This window comes from Salmo salar, chromosome 03, assembly GCF_965601325.2.
Source record: "Salmo salar chromosome 03, fSalSal1, whole genome shotgun sequence".
NCBI classification, from domain to species: Eukaryota; Metazoa; Chordata; class Actinopteri; order Salmoniformes; family Salmonidae; genus Salmo; species Salmo salar.
Window position 1 is genome coordinate 60,760,881 of NC_138293.1, and position 18,836 is coordinate 60,779,716.

At 41.6% G+C, this 18,836-nt stretch overlaps 1 protein-coding gene across 2 annotated transcripts; it reads left to right on the top strand.

Annotated features, from left to right (window-relative positions):
* Nucleotides 1-1,322: 1,322 nt before the first annotated feature.
* On the top strand, nucleotides 1,323-18,186 carry btr30 (bloodthirsty-related gene family, member 30). 2 transcript variants are annotated; one of them, XM_014192496.3, is made up of 10 exons: nucleotides 1,323-2,797; nucleotides 5,836-6,480; nucleotides 8,217-8,312; nucleotides 8,764-8,997; nucleotides 9,274-9,445; nucleotides 9,996-10,073; nucleotides 14,450-14,476; nucleotides 16,081-16,107; nucleotides 16,340-16,515; nucleotides 16,738-18,186. In XM_014192496.3, exons 2-10 carry the CDS (start codon nucleotides 5,854-5,856, stop codon nucleotides 17,101-17,103), a joined length of 1,803 nt encoding a protein of 600 aa, XP_014047971.1. In that variant the 5' UTR covers nucleotides 1,323-2,797; nucleotides 5,836-5,853; the 3' UTR covers nucleotides 17,104-18,186. The 2 variants fall into 2 exon arrangements, with proteins under 2 accessions (XP_014047971.1, XP_014047970.1); XM_014192495.3 differs by lacking the exon at nucleotides 1,323-2,797 and adding an exon at nucleotides 4,648-5,131.
* The last annotated feature ends 650 nt before the right edge of the window (nucleotides 18,187-18,836 follow it).

Below are 18,836 nucleotides of genomic sequence, written 5' to 3' on the forward strand. Positions count from 1 at the left end.
TCCAAGAACACAGTGGTCTCCATTGGTAAATTGATAAAGTATGGAACTACCCCGACTCTGCCTAGAGCTGGACCTCTGACCAAACTGATGAAAAAATCAAGGGGTATGAAAAGTCAATACTTTCTGAAGGCACAGCCTATCTGACCCAGTTTATCAGCAGAACAAAACCAAGGCCAGAAAGGCACATCAGAAAGTGAAGCTAATATAAACCCTTACTTTGCATTCATGCTCCCATTATGGCTCAAAGAACAGTTTGCTTGATGGTGCTATTCGCGCTGTGAAATTGACTCAGCTTTTTTTTTTACTCCACCAAAGGGACCCTGCTGAGCCACAGCTTTGAGAGAAACAACTACACATACATGTACAGACCTCAAAGGAATGACAGTCACAGCACCATGCGTTACATACTTTAGATCCTCCTTTAGGACAACAGTCAGGATAGGCAGCATTCCAACACCTACATTTCTCATTAGTGAAAGCACTGTGTCCTCCCCAAGGCGTCGTTGTCATTTGTATCTGCATTCAGCCAAATCATTTCTCTCCCCTTGTTTGAGTGTGTCTTTATCACATTTATTGTTTTGGTCTGTCCTGAGGTACTTCTGTAATATAAAAGGCTGGAGAAAATGTCTTTATGATGAATGAACCTTAACACCAAACAAACAAAAGTTTTCCCCTGTAGTCCCCCTAATGCAGAAACCAACAGAAACTAACGGGTGGGAAGTACTGAAACAAATAATGAGCCTCATCAGCATTTTACTTTGTTTTTGTTCTCATGAGGGTGTCTTGAGAGTCATTAAATATATTTGCCCTGCAGATCAGACATGGAAAATAGTTGCAATTGTGAAATGAATGGTAATTTGTGTAAATATAGGTTTAGGATCAACACAGGTTCTGTCTATTCTCTGGTCTGTCTGACTAATTTACAGATTTGCGATTTCAGCAGCAGGTTGCAGCTGTGTAGTTGGTGAACCTCTCAAAATAATCACAAACTCCTTGGTCTATCTCTTATGAATTCATGTGCTAGTAGCAAAATTATCTACAGTAATTAGCAATGTCTTCTTACACAGTATGTCTCTTTTTCACACGCATGTTGGAGAAATACAGTGCCTTCAAAAAGTATTCACACCCCTTGACTTTTTCCACATTTTGTTGTGTTACAAAGTGGGATTAAAATGGATGTAATTGTCATTTTTTGTCAATGAGCTACACAAAATACTCTCAAACTGGCATAAAAATGTTACATTTTTTATATTAATGGAAAATAAAATACTAATATATTTTGATTACGTAAGTATTCAACCCCCTGATTCAATGCACGTTAGAATCAACTTTGGCAGCAATTACAGCTCTGAGTCTTTCTGGGTAAGTCTCTAAGAGCTTTACAAAGCTTTACAAACCAGGATTGTACAATATTTGCCCATTGTTCTTTTAAAAATTATTCAAGCTCTGTCAAGTTGGTTGTTGATCATTGCTAGATTGCCATTTTCAAGTCTTGCCATAGAAGATGTTCCTAATGTTTGGTATACTCAGTGTATATTTGGCCTTGCGTTTCAGGTTGTCTTCCTGAAAGGTGGATTTGTCTCCCAGTGTCTGTTGGAAAGCAGACTGAACCAGGTTCTCCTTTAGGACTTTGCCTGTGCTTAGCCCTATTCTTTTTATTTTTATCCTTAAAAAAAACTCCCTACTCCCTGCCGATGACAAGCATACCCATAACATGATGCAGCCACCACCATGTTTGAAAATATGAAGAGTGTGACTCAGTGATGCATTGTGTTGGATTTGCCCCAAACATAACACTTGGTATTCAGGACATAAAGTTAATTTCTTTGCCAATTTTTTTTTTACAGTATTACTTTAGTGCCTTATTGAAAACAGAATACATGTGTTGTAATATGTTTATTCTGTACAGGCTTCCTTCTTTTCACTCTGTCATTTAGGTTAGTATTGTGGAGTAACCACAATGTTGTTGATCCATCCTCCAGTTTTCTCCTATCACAGCCATTTAACTCTGTAACTGCTTTAAATCACCATTGGCCTCATGGTCAAGTCCTTCATTCCTCTCTGTCAACCGAGTTAGGAAGGACGCCTTTATCTTTATCATGACTGGGTGTATTGATACACCATCCAAATTATAATTAATAACTTCACTGTGTTCAAAGGAAAATTCTATATCTTATTTTTTTTTTTTTTTTTTTTACCCATCTTCTTTGCAAACCATTGGAAAACCTCTCTGCTCGACTGAGAGACCTTACAGATAAATTGTATGTGTGGGGTACAGAGATGGGGTAGTCATTCAAAAATTGTGTTAAACGACATCATTGCACCCAGTTAGTCCATGCAACTTATCTGACTAGTTCAGCAAATGTTTACTCCTGAAGTTATTTAGGCTTGCCATAACAAAGGAGTTTAATACTTATTGACTCATGACATTTCACCTTTCCATTTTTATTAATTTGTAAACATTTCTAAAACCATAATTCCACTTTGACATTATGGGGTATTGTGTTAAGATCAGTGACACACAATCTAAATGTAATACATTTTAAATTCAGGCTGCAACAACGAAATGTGGAAAATGTCAAGGGGTGTGAATACTTTGAGGGCACGGTAGTTGTTTCACTAACTCACCTGACTGCTGTGCAAGCTGTTGTCAACCATCACAACACACACCCACGCACAATCACACATATACCTGATTAGCTGGAAGTACCTTCTTTGGCAGTGGTGACAGCAGCTTTGTAGGACAGTCACAAACTTATTTCATTCTTTCAACTCCATTGCTGAAGAAAGATATACGGTAAGTTTGTGTGTCAACAATTCTTGTAACAGGATCACGAGTAGCCTATAGCAATTTTTGTACAAATATTATTTCTAATGTGAAATATGCCTATGTATTGTATTACAATTACACCAATTGCTCATACAATGTTTTTTTTGCGTAATATTGATTGCTGTACAGTTACAGTACTATAAATACTCTTATGTTTTAATTCCAACCAATCTTCTGTCTGTTGACTGTTGATGTGGGTCAGATATGTTTCAAAATTAAACACACACAACTCAATAGTGGCATTATCATCAGAACATGTAACAGTGAACATCCCAGTTTGGCAGATACCGTTCTTCCTTGATTGACAATGGTTTAGTCACTGAGAAGTTTCCAGGTAGACCTCAGTACAGGACAACCATTGACTGTATTTTATTTTCCATTCTTCACAGCCATTTACATAGACTTGGTTACATATGACCCTCACAGCAACTTGTTGGTGAACAGGTTTGACAAGCTAGCGCCAATTGTGTAAAGTATAAAAACTAGTAACACAATGCATGTGTCATGTCATTTTGGATGGTAACATCTGTGCGACTGGATACAGTAAATTAAACCTGGGCTTTGGACAGCCATTGGCTTTGGGCCAAACTGAGAGAGGCCGCGTGAATGGGACACAAGAATCGGCCTTTTGACAGCCTGCAGTTGTCAGTAGTAGATTAGAGTAGATAAGACCTGGGATATTGTTTACCTGACTGGCAGGGAAACTTGAAAGTATGTCCCCATGTTTTTGAGGTTATTTAACTTATTTGTTGGATTCATGGATCACTTTCCAAATAAATATATTGTTAAAGGTCTTAGGGTTGAAAGAGTCATTTACTGCATCACAAAGAGGCCATTGTTGTTTTTCTTGAGGGAGGTGGTGCATTGGAGTTCACATACATTGACAGCATGTATGGTATGACATCCACATTCACTCATGTCTGAGACAATCTAAGTCACACGCAACAAAACTGACTATAGTCTACACCGAGCATACAGAGAAACACCTGTTATTTTCCATTGGCTCAGATGTGAAGTCCTGTGACATCAGTGTCTTGATCATTTCTCATGTCACCTAGAGGAAAATCACTTGCATGTCACTCAAGTAAATTAATGGTTGGATAAGGGAGTCTTCTTTTGGGACAAACTACAAAAAAAAGCAATGAGGAACCTGACAGATTGCATGTTACATTGGGTTGGAAAGCATCGGAAGTATGGAGTCCCCCGCCTCTAAGCGGAGAATGATACTATGGCAATGTTGGAAATTCAATGCCAGCCTGTCTGTCTGAAAATGTACCTGTGGTCAGAGACCTGTGTTCAAATGATAATGGAAGTACTGAAATCAGAGACTATTCTTCAGTGACTATTCGATTCTTCAAACATGGTTGGATAAAAGCCATGAGCTCACACATCAGTTTAAATTGCATGGATGATGTTTGTCTGTCTGTCAGTATCATGGCAGAATAATTATTTCAACCTCTCATGCATTTGTGCTCCCATTAGGCCTATGTGGGGTAGAACAGTCTATTGTTGTGCTTTCAGGTGCACTGTAGGAATTCTGTTGCGAAATTACACACACAGCATAGGAGTGGGAGAGAGTCTTCTGAAAATGTCATGGAATGCTGCAGGACCAGAAATATCAATGGACTCAAATAAAGAACATTCTGAAAAAACAGACACAGACTTCTGCATCATCATCATCGCATTTCCCACGGTTTATTGGTGTGAATTTTAATTTGTTTTAAAGTTAAATGGTGTGGTAAATGTACCTTTTAAAAAAGTATTTCTTGCTAATATGAAAGATACGTTCCTTATATTTAGGGTTAGGGATAGCACACAGCCATATTTCCATTACAGCGATTGCTTACTGAAAACAGACGGAAGACAGAGTGGACTACCTGTGCTAATTAGCCATCTGCATCTCTGAACACCTGTGTGTAAATGGAAGATGGACGCCACAAACATGTTGTCACTGAAAAATACTGTCTGCTGCAACTGTGTTAAAACAGTGTACAGTGAGTGTGTATTCTGCATTTGTGAAATTATTTTTTGATGCGATATGAACGTCGAGGGATTTATGTTTCTAAGAACGTACCGCAAATGAGAATCGAATCACGTTTAAATGGAGTGAGCAGAGGCAGCCACTCGGAGTGAATCAGCACTGATCGTAAACAGGTGTTAGGCCAATTCCCGGTGGAGATGGCCCACAATGCACCTGTGCATACCAGTGATTGTTTGTCCACTGTTAGACACACCTAATCTCTGATCTACAACAAACAAGTCTGAAAACAGGCAAAAAATACTACTCTGGGATCGGTTAAGGTGTGTTCATTTTACTCAAAAATATACACCTCGACAAGTTTAGTTATCTTTTAGAATGCATAGTCAAAATGCTTGATAAAAATGTTGTGTGGGAATTACTATGGCTATTTGTGATGCAACCTTTACTATTAATTGTTTATCAGCCCTTGTAATTTTGTGACCATCATTTTTTTGCCTTGTGAGGGATAATAGGCCTTGGCCCATTCTAAAACTATCCAGTTGTGATTTTCAAAGCGGTTTCTGTTGGTGAGATTTTTCCTAACCTCTTCTCTGCCAGATAATATGCTGTTGATTGAGAAGTGCCCTGAGGGATGTTAACTTGGGTCACCACCACACACACACAACAGCTTGGGCAGTCCTCAGACGGAAGGCCAAATTTTAAATCCCTAGCCAAAGTACTTGTCGGTTAACATGGACCAGCAGTAGAATTAGTAGGCCAGTTGTTGTGCTCTGTGTTGGTTATTGAACTGGTGATGGCAAAAGGTCTTCAACTTCCTTCAATACAAGTAGGGCTACAACCACAAGCCCATCTAGCCCAGTGACTATGATAGCTTAGTTATAGTTGCATGAGTCATCAGCCTCTACAACATGGCAATCTGGTTTATCGAACCTGTATAGGCCTAGTTCAATCTTTGACCTATGTGTTGACCTACGGGCCTAGTAGAAATGTTTTTATGTGACCTAGTATGTTGTCTCACCCGTAGGGCTTTTGGTAGGACAAAATGATGGCTGAGGCGGGGGTCCTGGAGATGTTTTCGGAGCAGGAGCTGACCTGCTCCATCTGCTTAGACCTGTTCAACGACCCAGTGTCGACGCCCTGCGGACACAACTTCTGCCAGGGTTGCATCGGAGGCTACTGGGCCTCCAGCACCACCTGCACCTGCCCGCTCTGCAAGCATCAGTTCCCCGAGCGGCCTCAGCTCAACATCAACCGAGTCTTCGCCCATATCGCTGAGAAATACAAAGAAGCTCGCTACGGCACAGGAAAGCTGCACGCGTCAGACGTGAAGACACCGGGAGCCATGGCCAACAGCAACCCGTTCCTGGAGGAGATGATCAAATGTGATGTGTGTACAGGGAAAAAACAAGTGGCGATCAGCTCGTGTTTGACCTGCACAGCATCCTACTGCGAGGCCCATGTGCAGCCTCACCTGAACACGCCCTTCTATGCCAACCACCAGCTCCTGGAGCCCCGGGAAGCGCTTCGCGGCCGCACCTGCCCACTGCACCACCGGCTTCTGGAGGTGTACTGCCGCACGGACCAGATCTGTATCTGTGCCATCTGTGTGCTGGAGGAGCACCGCACACACCGCACAGTGTCCGTGCAGACAGAGCGAGTCAACAAGCAGGTGAGGAGAAGGCAAAGCAGCTTTCACATCAGGCGCTTGGAGCACACACCCCTTCAGAACCTCAATGGCCCAAGCAGCTCAAAGATGCTTTTGTGCCAAGGCTATAGTCTGAAGGCTACTTAAGGGTGTGGTGTGTTTCTTGGGGTTGGATGTGTGCCTTAAAGAAATACAATTTAATTCTAGTTTTGTGGTTGGTGTGCCCTAACAGTCAAAATAGACAATGGCCAATGCATGACGAGAGGGCACTGTCAGGTATTTTATTTAGGTAACTTTATTTTATATTACATCTTGTATTTTGAACCTTTGAAAGACTGAGTATTGGCTACGAGTCTGTAGGTCATAGGGGACTCTCAGCTTCTTGCAATGCAGATGACATAGATAGATAACCCCTATGTAAACAAGCCACCGAAATCCCTTTTGCAATGCAGATTTTACTCTAAAGATTATCTGAGATGGGAGTTGGTTATGTTCTTGTCTAAGTTGCATCTACATTTCTAATGTAAACAACCTGCATATAAACAGTGACTGGCTATTTCTGGTTCGCTTTCAGATAACTGTAAAATCCTGAACCAAGAGGGTAAAAAAGGGATGGGGAACTGTGGAACTTTTCAAATTTAGTAACACATTTCTATTCAATGACTTCAATGACTGCATCACAATTTGACAGCTGCCAGTTGCACTGTATTTTAAGTCATTAAATATAACATATGATCCTCCTTTTGGCTCTGAGAAGAAAACAAAGAAACAGCTCATCGCATAAATGTACCTGAGAAAATAGGCAGCTCCATTGAGGCCATCTCGATTTTGAAGAACTGCTACTTCTATGAGCAAACGAACTGGAAGGGTGCGCACTGCGACCTGGAATGTGTTGTATGAACAGGTATAAAGCCATGGTTTGTGACTTACTGCCACCTGCAGTTATGAAATGTTTGCTCATGAGTATAAGTCATTGGCTGATCCCTCCTGATGACACGGATGAAATCATGTGATCCTTCCTTAACCTATAGGAAGTCTCATCCAGTTGACTACTTCAAAATAGATCCCCACAGTGGTGAATATATTGATAAAAGTCACCTTGTCCTAGAGAGATTTACATGGTTATCAAAAAGTCATGCCAGGGTAAGCCAACACAAAACACAGCCCTTATTTAAAGTGTTTTGAAAATCCCCTATGGGAATAATGAATTGTGGAAAAAACTGTTGGAACCATTTCCATGTTTGACTGCTAGGTTTTATGGGTATTATGACTCATACTGTGGTACTCTATGGTTAAAGTCCTCAATGGTGCTAAATGGGCTTTTGGGCACTAGAATCCTCATATCTCTATGGGTTGGGAATCTGACTAAAAACATGAGCAATTTTACATAATTTAGGTATAATCTTGTGGATAATGGGTTTGGTTCAAGGCAAATGAATAACATGCATGATTTTTTTTGAATGAATGTATTTCATTATGTTATCTGAAATGTATATGGCTATTTCAAGGGCAATGTTTTTCTATTTGCATCTAAAAAATATTTTCTAGGGTATTTCTTTGGGCACTTCAAAGCACATTTTACTTGAATGTGTTCCCTAAGAGCGCCTGTTTAAGCAGCAGCAGGCCTGCAGCATTGTCTAGTTAGGACAAGTAGTGAACAGACATGATGCCAAATCTACTTTCAATGACACTGCATTCACATAATTGGTCTCTTTGTCTCTCATCCTCCATCTCTTTACTGTCCTTTGTCTGTCACACAGAAACTCATTGGGAAGACTGAACTGGAGATTCAGAACCGGATTGAGGGGAAGAGCCTCCGTCTGATTGAGCTCAAGAGCCGACTGGAGACCGTCAGGGTAGGCAGCTGATTCACAGGCCCCGACATTGTATCAACATTGTGTTAGATCTATTTGACCCCTTCACTTAACCCCTCAACGTGTCAGGCTTCATATTCATCAGATCACGCTACCACTCTGTCTAGTGTTAGTAGACCGTACCAACAACCATTACTGCCACTGCAGTGGCTATTAGCAGTTCAAGACAGTTTGTATAGTCAACCAGTAGCTATTAGCAGGTCTAGATAGTCTGTTTAGTCCACCCAAATGATGTTTGCCATACCGCTGTTATGATACATTACAGAAAAAAACTATTCATTTTTTTTTTTTTTAAACACACGTTTTAGGCTTGATGAACCACACATTTTTCAGTTGTGTGATCTGCAATCACAATAATGACCATAACTGGAGAGAAGGAAACTGACCTTAAATCAGTGTCAAGGAGCAACTGAACCCTTCTGTTTTTTTCTAGAACTATGCACGGGGTGAGCTGTCGCAGGTGGAGCAGTTGCTGGGGGAGCTGAGTTGCTCAGTGGACAGGATCCGTGAAGAGCTGGTGGGCGGGATGGAGGAGAAGCGGGTGTCAGTGGAAACACGGGGGGAGGGGCTAGTGACCCGTTTGGAGGCGGAGCTTAGCCAGCTGCAGGTGCGGCGATCCAGACTGGAAGCCCAGGCCACGTCTGATGACCACATTGGCTTCCTCCAGGTACGGAGGGAATGTGTTTTAGCTGAGGCACCTTTTATCATTTGTGGATGCACTTCATTTAGCTTATCTGTTGTAACAGTTGGGTGGGGTTTGCACTTTGAGGGCAATGGGACATGCACCTGGTGTGCCATGTGTACGGACCAATGGCCTCTAAGTGCAAGCTATCAGAGGTATTACCAGAGTCCACTCCACGTCCATTCCACTGACGTTAAACTCTGAACTGTAAGTCTTTCAATTGAATATATCTCTCAATGCCTGCCTTCAACCCACTTTCAGAGTTTTGAGGAGGCGAGTGCCCCCCTAGAGGCAGACTCTGACACCCAGGAGTTGGATCCCGAGGCGGCGGTGTCGCTGCATTTCTCTCTGGGGGAGGTGAAGGTGGCTCTGGGGGAACTGAAGAAGAGTATGGATGAGATCCGCATGGGGGAGGTGCGCTCCCGACGCTCCCGTGAGTAGATGAATCACCATAGTCATGTCATCATTATTTATTATCCTCATTATCCTTTTCAAAATGGACATCACAGTTACCAAATATTCATAATAATGGTAATTTCATTTGATATTGATAAAAAAAAATATTTCGGGGGGGAGGGGGTAGATTATTTGCATCAGTTCCATAATGTTCATATTGTTACCAAAAATGTTGTAAATAAATAATTAGTTGTTCCCTTACTGTGGTTTTCGGGTGAAGTTTCTCATAAATTACTGAGTTGAAGGTACCGAGAAAGGTATTCTGAAAGTAGTCTGTAAGCAGTCAAAATACCATTCCTACTCAAATACCTCATGCCAATAGAACTCATTCCTTCTGTCATCCATCGCTGTGTTGAAACATCGGTCAGGTGAAGAATGAGTCATTCACAAAAGTGGGTTGTAAAAATACCAGGAGGAACGCGAACATATGAGGAAACACAACCTGCATAACTATTATCACACCTGCACTGTATGTTGTGGACCAACCTATTTGTTTGTTAATATAACCCATTATGCGTGTGTTTCAGTTACTTCTCTACGGGAGAGCGACAGTATGATGAGTGTACAGACACTACGGAACACTAAGAGTCAGTGGTCTCTACGAGGTGGGTCAATTTTAAGTTGCGTCTCATATATATATATATATATAATAGTACCAGTCAAAAGTTTGGAAACACCTCATTCAAATTATTTTATTTTTTACTATTTTCTACATCATAACTATGAAAAAACACACATGGAATCATGTAGTAACCAAAGGTGTTAAATAAATCAAAATATATTTGAGATTTTTCAAAGTAGCCATCCTTTGCCTTGATGACAGCTTTGCACAGTCTTGGCATTCTCTCAACCATATTTATTTATAGGGGACAATGCACATTAAACAACATCAATAATGCAACATGTAAATGTGCCGGGGTTAGCCACAAGCTAATTTACACCCGTCATCCCAGGGCAGCTAAGGACAATTACACAGCCACAATACAAATACTCACTAAAACAACACAAAATACAAATACATCCAATAATATATAATTCTAATGACAACTATCATCAACTGTCGTCTTGCATATGAGGAACCACAACTCATGTGTGCAGATTTGGATAGATTTTAGCCATGTTTTCAAATTCAAAGTACAATCGGGGCAGCTTCTCAAGTCCGTGGGCATTGCATTCCAGTATATTGTAGCTCTAACAGAGAAGGCCGATTTTACTGTGTCAAAGGGACAACGCAATCCCCTCTAGTTACTGCCCTTGTTATCCTGGAAAGCCCATGCAAGCCTGGTCTTCAAGATCCTGCATCTACATACTGCTTAAAGCTATCCAGGTTAAATCAATATATGATATGACAACGGTGGTAACTGATTGGTTTGTTTGTAGTGATTTCAATTGGTTTCAGAATAGTAGTTCCTGCTTGTGACCAGCATGTGAGGCAATATCTCAAAGGTGAGAAGATCATACCATGCATATATCGTTTGGTGGCCTCCAGAGGAAGGAAATGTGTTATTTAATAGTTTTGATGTCTTCACTATTATTCTACAATGTACAGTTGTGGCCAAAAGTTTTGAGAATGACACAAATATTAATTTCCAAAGTTTGCTGCTTCAGTGTCTTTCGATATTTTAGTCAGATGTTAATATGGAATACTGAAGTATAATTACAAGCATTTCATAAGTGTCAAAGGCTTTTATTGACAATTACATGAAGTTGATGCAAAGAGTCAATATTTGGAGTGTTGACCCTTCTTTTTCAAGATCTCTGAAATCCGCCCTGGTATGCTGTCAATTAACTTCTAGGCCACATACTGATGGTTGGCAGCCCATTCTTGCATAATCAATGCTTGGAGTTTGTCAGAATTTGTGGGTTTGTTTGTCCACCCGCCTTTTGATGCTGACCATAAGTTCTCAATGGGAATAAGGTCTGGGGAGTTTCCTGGCCATGGACCCAAAATATCGATGTTTTGTTCCCCGAGCCACTTGGTTATCACTTTTGCCTTATGGCAAGGTGCTCCATCATGCTGGAAAAGGCATTGTTCATCACCAAACTGTTCCTGGATGGTTGGGAGAAGTTGCTCTCGGAGGATGTGTTGGTACCATTCTTTATTCATGGCTGTGTTCTTAGGCAAAATTGTGAGAAGCCCACTCCCTTGGCTGAGAAGCAACCCCACACATGAATGGTCTCAGGATGCTTTACTGTTGGCATGACACAGGACTGATGGTAGCGCTCACCTTGTCTTCTCCGGACAAGCTTTTTTCCGGATGCCCCAAACAATCGCAAAGGGGATTCATCAGAGAAAATGACTTTACCCCAGTCCTCAGCAGTCCAATCCCTGTACCTTTTGCAGAATATCAGTCTGTCCCTGATGTTTTTCCTGGAGAGAAGTGGCTTCTTTGATGCCCTTCTTGACACCAGGCCATCCTCCAAAAGTCTTCGCCTCACTGTGCGTGCAGATGCACTCACACCTGCCTGCTGCCATTCCTGAGCAAGCTCTGTACTGGTGGTGCCCCGATCCCGCAGCTGAATCAACTTTAGGAGACGGTCCTGGCGCTTGCTGGACTTTGGGCGCCCTGAAGCCTTCTTCACAACAATTGAACCGCTCTCCTTGAAGTTCTTGATGATCCGATAAATGGTTGATTTAGGTGCAATCTTACTGGCAGCAATATCCTTGCTTGTGAAGCCATTTTTGTGCAAAGCAATGATGACGGCACGTGTTCCTTGCAGGTAACCATGGTTGAGAGGAAGAACAATGATTCCAAGCACCACCCTCCTTTTGAAGCTTCCAGTCTGTTATTCAATCTCAATCAGCATTACAGAGTGATCTCCAGCCTTGTCCTCGTCAACACTCACACCTGTGCTTACGAGAGAATCGCTGACATGTCAGCTGGTCCTTTTGTGGCAGGGTTGAATTGCAGTGGAAATGTTTTTGGGGGATTCAGTTCATTTGCATGGCAAAGAGGGACTTTGCAATTAATTGCAATTCATCTGATCACTCTTCATAACATTCTGGAGTATATGCAAATTGCCATCATACAAACTGAGGCAGTAGACTTTGAAAATTTATATTTGTGTCATTCTCAACTTTTGGCCACGACTGTAGAAAATGGTCAAAATAAAGAAAAACCCTTGAATAAGTAGGTGTCCAAACTTTTGACTGGTATTGTACATGCAGTACATTCGGAAAGTATTTAGACGCCTTGACTTTTTCCACACTTTGTTACATTTTTGCAAATGTATAATAAAAAAATAAAAATCACATGTACGTAAGTATTCAGATCCTTTACTCAGTACTTTTAAGCAGAGATTACAGCCTCGAGTCTCCTTGGGTATGATGCTACAAGCTTGGCACACATGTATTTGGAGTTTCTCCCATTCTTCTCCGCAGATCCTCAAGCGCTGTCAGGTTGGCTGGGAAGCGTCGCTGCACAGATATTTTCAGGTCTCTCCAGAGATGTTCGATCTGGTTCAAGTCCGGGCTCTGGCTGGGCCACTCAAGGATATTCAGAGACTTGTCCCAAAGCCACTCCTGCATTGTTATGGCTGTGTGCTTAGGGTTGATGTCCTGTTGGAAGACTGGTGCGAAGGTTCACCTGAGAGCTCTGGAGCAGCTTTGCCCCCTATTCATCTTTCCCTCAATCCTGACTAGTCTTCCAGCTGAAAAACACATCCCCACAGCATGATGCTGCCACCACCATGCTTGACCGTAGGGATGGTGCCAGGTTTCCTCTAGATGTGACGCTTCACATTCAAGCCAAAGAGTTCAAACTTAGTTTCATCAGAGAATCTTGTTTCTCATGGTCTGAGTCTTTGGGTGCTTTTTGGCAAACTCCAAGTGGGCTGTCATGTGCCTTTGACTGAGGAGCGACTTCTGTCTGGCCACTCTACCATAAAGACCTGATTGGTGGAGGGCTGCAGAGATGGTTGTTCTTTCTGGAAGGTTCTCAGATGTCCAGAGGAACACTGGAGTTCTGTCAGTGACCATCAGATTCTTGGTCACCTCCCTAACCAAGGTCCTTCTCCGCCGATTGCTCAGTTTGGCCGGGTGACCAGCACTAGGGAGACTCTTGGAGGTTCCAAACATCTTCAATTTAAGAATGATGTAGGCCACTGTGTTCTTGGGGACCTTCAATGCTGCAGACATTTTTATGTACCTTGCCTCAGATCTGTGCCTCGACACAATCCTGTCTCGGAGCTTTACAGACAATTCCTTCACCCCATGGCTTGGTTTTTGCTCTGACATGCACTGTCAACTGTGGGACCTTATCTAGAGAGGTGTGTGCCTTCCCAAATCATGTCCAATCAATTGAATTTACGACAGGTGGACTCCATTCAAGTTGTAGAAACATCTCAAGGATGATCAATGGAAACAGGATGCACCTGAGCTCAATTCCGAAGTTTCGTAGCAATGGGTCTGAATACTAATGTACATGCATACATTTGCACAGTTCTAAAACCTTTTTTCGCTTTGTCATTATGGGGTATTGTGTGTAGATTGCTGAGGAATTGTTTTTGTTACAGCCTTATTCTAAGAATGTATTAATACAATGTGGAAAATGTCAAGGGATCTGAACTTTACGAAGGCACTGTATTTCCACACTGGTTGGAATAATACTGTGACATTTTTAAATCTATGATAAAGCACTTTGTAAGAGCTGTTTTAAAAAGGCCTCCTGAAACCAGATTTTGCCCTACTCTCTGCCAATAATAGCTGGTTTTTAAAGTTCACATCTCTACCATTAAGCTCTTCCAATTAGGCACCTTTCTCGGACCACGCTGACAGTCTTAGCTAAATTCGTTCTTGAGAAATAGCATTTTGCTAAGAAGCCGTTTTAGTTTATTTTTGACCATTTTAATTGAAAACAAGGTACGGTACTTAATTGTTACCCAAAAATGATTTGATATTGAGATAAAAATGGCTGCATTCGTTCTCTACTCACACATACTTCCATTAAACAACATGTCTTCATGTTTCTTCTCCCCTCAGATCTAAAAAAGATCAAATCTGGATCAGGTATGTCTGTCTGCACTCTTGGAGCTCTTCACTCCAAAGATTCTCTTTTGGATTAAGGTCTAGGACCCATGTGAATGAACTATTGGGTAATGAAATGGGATATTTTGCAGAGGCTTTGTTTTAGCTCAAAGGAAATGTTAGACACAAGTCAGGAGTTTGTCTTAAAGGAAAACACTTACAAACCTAGTTTACTTAAAATGCCTTTTTTAAGAAGATTGGTGCATGGTGATTCACGATGCCTCTTCTGAAGAAGTTTTAAAATAACTAATTTGATGTAGGCCTCAATAGATTGTTGTTTTTTTCACTTTATATTTCGACAATGTATGCCATTTTTAAACCCACACATCTAATAGAACATCTTCAATGGTTCACTAATAGTTTAAAGGCCCAGTGCAGTCAAAGTTCAGTTTTTCTGTGTTTTGTATCATATTGTACAATAGCTGATGAAACGAACACTGTAAAAGTGTAAAAAATGTTGCTCACTAGCCACATTTTCATCCATAGTTTTATGCAAGTGAAGTCGTACAGTATGAAAAATAATCACGATAGCTGTGATAGAAACGGGACGTTTCAGGACAATTTGTAAAATGCTAACAGAATTTTTGTTCGACATGGTTGGATCTTTTTAGTGTCAGTAAAATTAATAAGGCAAGAAATGCTGAAATATTGACAACCATCATATTGAAGTAAACTTGGCGTCACGTGATGATATGGTGTGTGGTCCTCTTGCTACATCTTGGGGAAACCATGCAATTTATTAGGCTACAGGTGAAAGAAGTTATGAACTTCACTGTGCACTTTCAGTACCCTGTGATTTTTGACGCTCCTTTCCAATAAATATTGAGGGTCTTATTCTGGTGACGTGATGCTTGACTGCTGTCTGACATACAAATATTCTCCCTCTTATCCATAATAATCTTATCACGTAGAGTAGCCTACCTGCATGGTATCTGAGAGCTGTTGGCTAGAGTGCGCGTGCCAAGACCAGAGTAGGCACATTCGCTATTTAATACAACAGTTTGTGACGACTATGTGTAGGGATGGAAATACATTGAACATAAAAATTTTGTTCGGTACGTGAAAACTTACCCATTGAATTTTATCCGCAAAAGTGAGTTTGGTGGAAGCACACTGGTGGGAAATGCATATTTTCTTTATAGAGATTATAGAATACTTGCATAAATATCTGTCGCTAATTGGATGGAAACCTAGCTAGTGTTATTTCCTGATAGTTTCTGGTTGGAATTCATCTACACAGGACCTTCTAATCAACCTGTTTGCATGGGTGGGAGTTTTGCCTTGCCTGATGACATCACCAGGTGGTAAATTGATGAATTAACAATAACAAAGAGTTCCAAACTTCTCTGCCAATAACAGCTTGTTTTAAGTTTTCCCCTCCCCACTCAGATCACTCCCAGACAGTCCTAGCAAAATTCTTTCCTGATTAGGTTTCTTGCTAAAAAGCTATTTTTGTCAATTGTAATGGAACACAACAGTAAGGTACTTAATTGTTACCCAGAAATGATTTGATATAAAAAAAAAAAAACGGCTAGTAGTTTCTATGTATTGGAAAAGAGACTCACCGTAATTACTTTTTCGTACAGGGTTGAAGAAGATCCAGTCTTATTTAGGTGAGTTCTGATCTTAATTCTAAATACCAACCTATCCTGGTCTTATCTCTACCATTGCTCTTACTGTATTACTGGATGTAGTGATTGACTGTTGTTTACCAATAAAGCTCTCTAAATAGTCTGTTTACACAAGACACCATCTCACTGTCTTTTTGGCCATGATTCCTAACATTATTCGGCTGTGGCATTCACACCAGAGCCTTGACCTTTTTGTGTTCCTTCTCATTCGCAGAGGATGTGACGCTAAACCCAGTGACGGCGTACCCCTTCCTCATCCTCTCTGACGACAGGAAGCAGGTGAAGAGAGGAGAGAAACTGCAGTTCTACAGGAACAGCACGCAACGCTTCGACGTCTGGTCTTGTGTGCTGGCCAAAGAGGGCTTCAACTCGGGGCGACACTACTGGGAGGTGAGGCCAGGGGTCAAGGGTTAGGGAATCACATAGAAATTGGAGGGTGGAAGAAATGACTGAATAGTGGCTTCAGTTTTATTGGTTTAATCTATTTAGGCATTTGATGTTAGAAGTGTAGGACATGCAATCTAGGAGAGTAAATCACTTAGGATTCAACCTTGCATGCTCGTCCCCACTCAAACTTTTGTCGGTATCACTATCTTTGTCTCTTCATCTCAGGTGAATGTGGGTGAGAATAAAGACTGGAAGGTGGGCGTGGTGCGGGAGTCAGCCCAGAGGAAAGGGCTGTTTGACATGAGCCCTAATAGTGGTTACTACGCCCTCTGGTGGGGGGGCACCCACCTGCGCGCCCTCACTATCCCGGCCCTTACCAAGGTTAAGACATCGGTGCGCCTCCGCAGAGTGGGTGTCTACCTGGACTGTGAGGAGGGTCAGGTGACCTTCTACAATGCCAAGACTGGCTCGGAGGTGTACAGCTTCAGCGTGGCCGAGTTCTCTGAGAGGATGTTTCCTCTACTGGGCACTGGGGACAGGGAGGTTCCCCTGGCTCTCATGATCACACAGTGTGGCAGCGTGCCCGAGTGAGATGACATGAAAGTGTGTGCATGTATAGAAAATTATGAAAGTGAAAATGTGTTTCAGGGTGAATTTGCTTGAAGATTAAAGTGTGGTTAGCTTGGATGAGTCAGTGGGAAAGTGAGTGCAAGTTTGAGTGGATGATGAACATATTGGTGAAAATATTTTAGGTTGAATGTGCTTGAAGATAAGCATGAGAAGGTATGTGAGATGGAGGGAGGGGACAAAGAGAAATGGAGTCGTATGGGGTGAAAATAAGATGGCGAGAAGTCTCATCTCTACATTTTGCCTGCAACCTCCAATTCAGCTGTTGGCATTGTCCAGTACTCACTCAACATTTGACTCATTGCACACACACTGGTTCACAATGCACTGAAAGGCAGGTGATGGGGCAAAACACTTGTGTGGAATCTTGGAATTACTTCATGGTCAGAAATCAGTAAGTCAGAATTGGTATCTGAAATCACAATGGTACACTTGTATTCGAACCCTCTTCGTTGTCACAATTTTCTAATATTTGTGTCAAAATGGCTTCAGTCTAAGGTTCTTATATCTTGGTGGATAGGTCCTGTTGAGGATATCTTGTATTGTTCAAGGTTGTTTCACACTAGCTCAGGGTTTCCCCAAACTCGGTCCTCGGAACCCCAAGGGGTGCAAGTTTAGTTTTTTGCCCTAGCACTACACAGCTGATTCAACTAATCATCAAGCTTTGATCATTTGAATCAGCTGTGTAGTGTTAAACCAAAAACATGCACCCCTTGGGGTCCTGAGGACCGAGTTTGTGCAGCGTTTCCCAAACTACTTTTGTTCTATCTGGAATTGAATTCTGTCCTGTTTGCAGCATTGTGTAATGTGCACATGTTTTACAGTTGTCAGAATGGTGGACGATGATTAGACATTTGCTGAATCACTGTCCTTACACAATTCAAGTGGACGGCCGTGAAAGATGCTATTAGCTTGTGTGGCCATTTACAGCCCTTGACAGCAATGAGTTGGTAATTTATTTTGTGGCAATATTGCTTGTTATTGTCTGTTCTGTCCCATACGTATGTTTTAAGTATTTTAACAATAAAAATGTATTGGGTGGAATAAGACTGTCTCAGTTATGTTTTACAGTTGGTCATTTGAACCTTACCATTATTGTTACATGGGGCTCCTGAGTGGCACAGCAGTATAAGGCACTGCATCTCAGTTCAAGAGGTGTCACTACAGTCCCTGTTCTGAATCCAGGCTGTGATTGAGTCCCATAGGGACACAATCGGCCCAGTGTCGTTCTGGGTAGGCTGTCATTGTAAATAAAAACTTGTTCCTAGCTGGTTACATTTTTAAAAAATCACTACAGCTGCACTAGCTGCTGTTGATTCCAGCCACAAGAGGGTACTGGAGTACAAGAGCAGTCTTTCCCTCATCCCTGCTCTTGGATAGCCATTCTACGCAAACTCAAACCCAGCATTTCATGAGATGTGTCGTGCACCAAACTCCCAACATTGACAAATGCGTCACTATAGCTCAATTATAATGGAAAGTGGTATTAACCAGCAGTGTATTGCGTCGGTCCAGGGCAAGGAAATCTAATTCAACAGTAGGGGCTAACAATTGCATCTTTGTTCAGCTGATCTCATTGATTCTTCAAAAGATCCTGTCACTGAATCCTAGCCACTAAAGTGAGAATGCATGGTTCATTTCAATAATCTAAATCACCACTGGCAGCCGTGAGATTACAACTAAATCATTAACAGAGC

What these genes read in the sequence shown, in the direction of transcription:
- btr30 (XM_014192496.3), top strand. Translation starts at nt 5,854, where the DNA reads ATGATGGCTGAGGCGGGGGTCCTGGAGATGTTTTCGGAGCAGGAGCTG. An exon ending in CAGAGCGAGTCAACAAGCAG is followed by an intron (nt 6,481 to 8,216) that starts GTGAGGAGAAGG and finishes TCTGTCACACAG; the next exon opens with AAACTCATTGGGAAGACTGA. An exon ending in GAGTCAGTGGTCTCTACGAG is followed by an intron (nt 10,074 to 14,449) that starts GTGGGTCAATTT and finishes TTCTCCCCTCAG; the next exon opens with ATCTAAAAAAGATCAAATCT.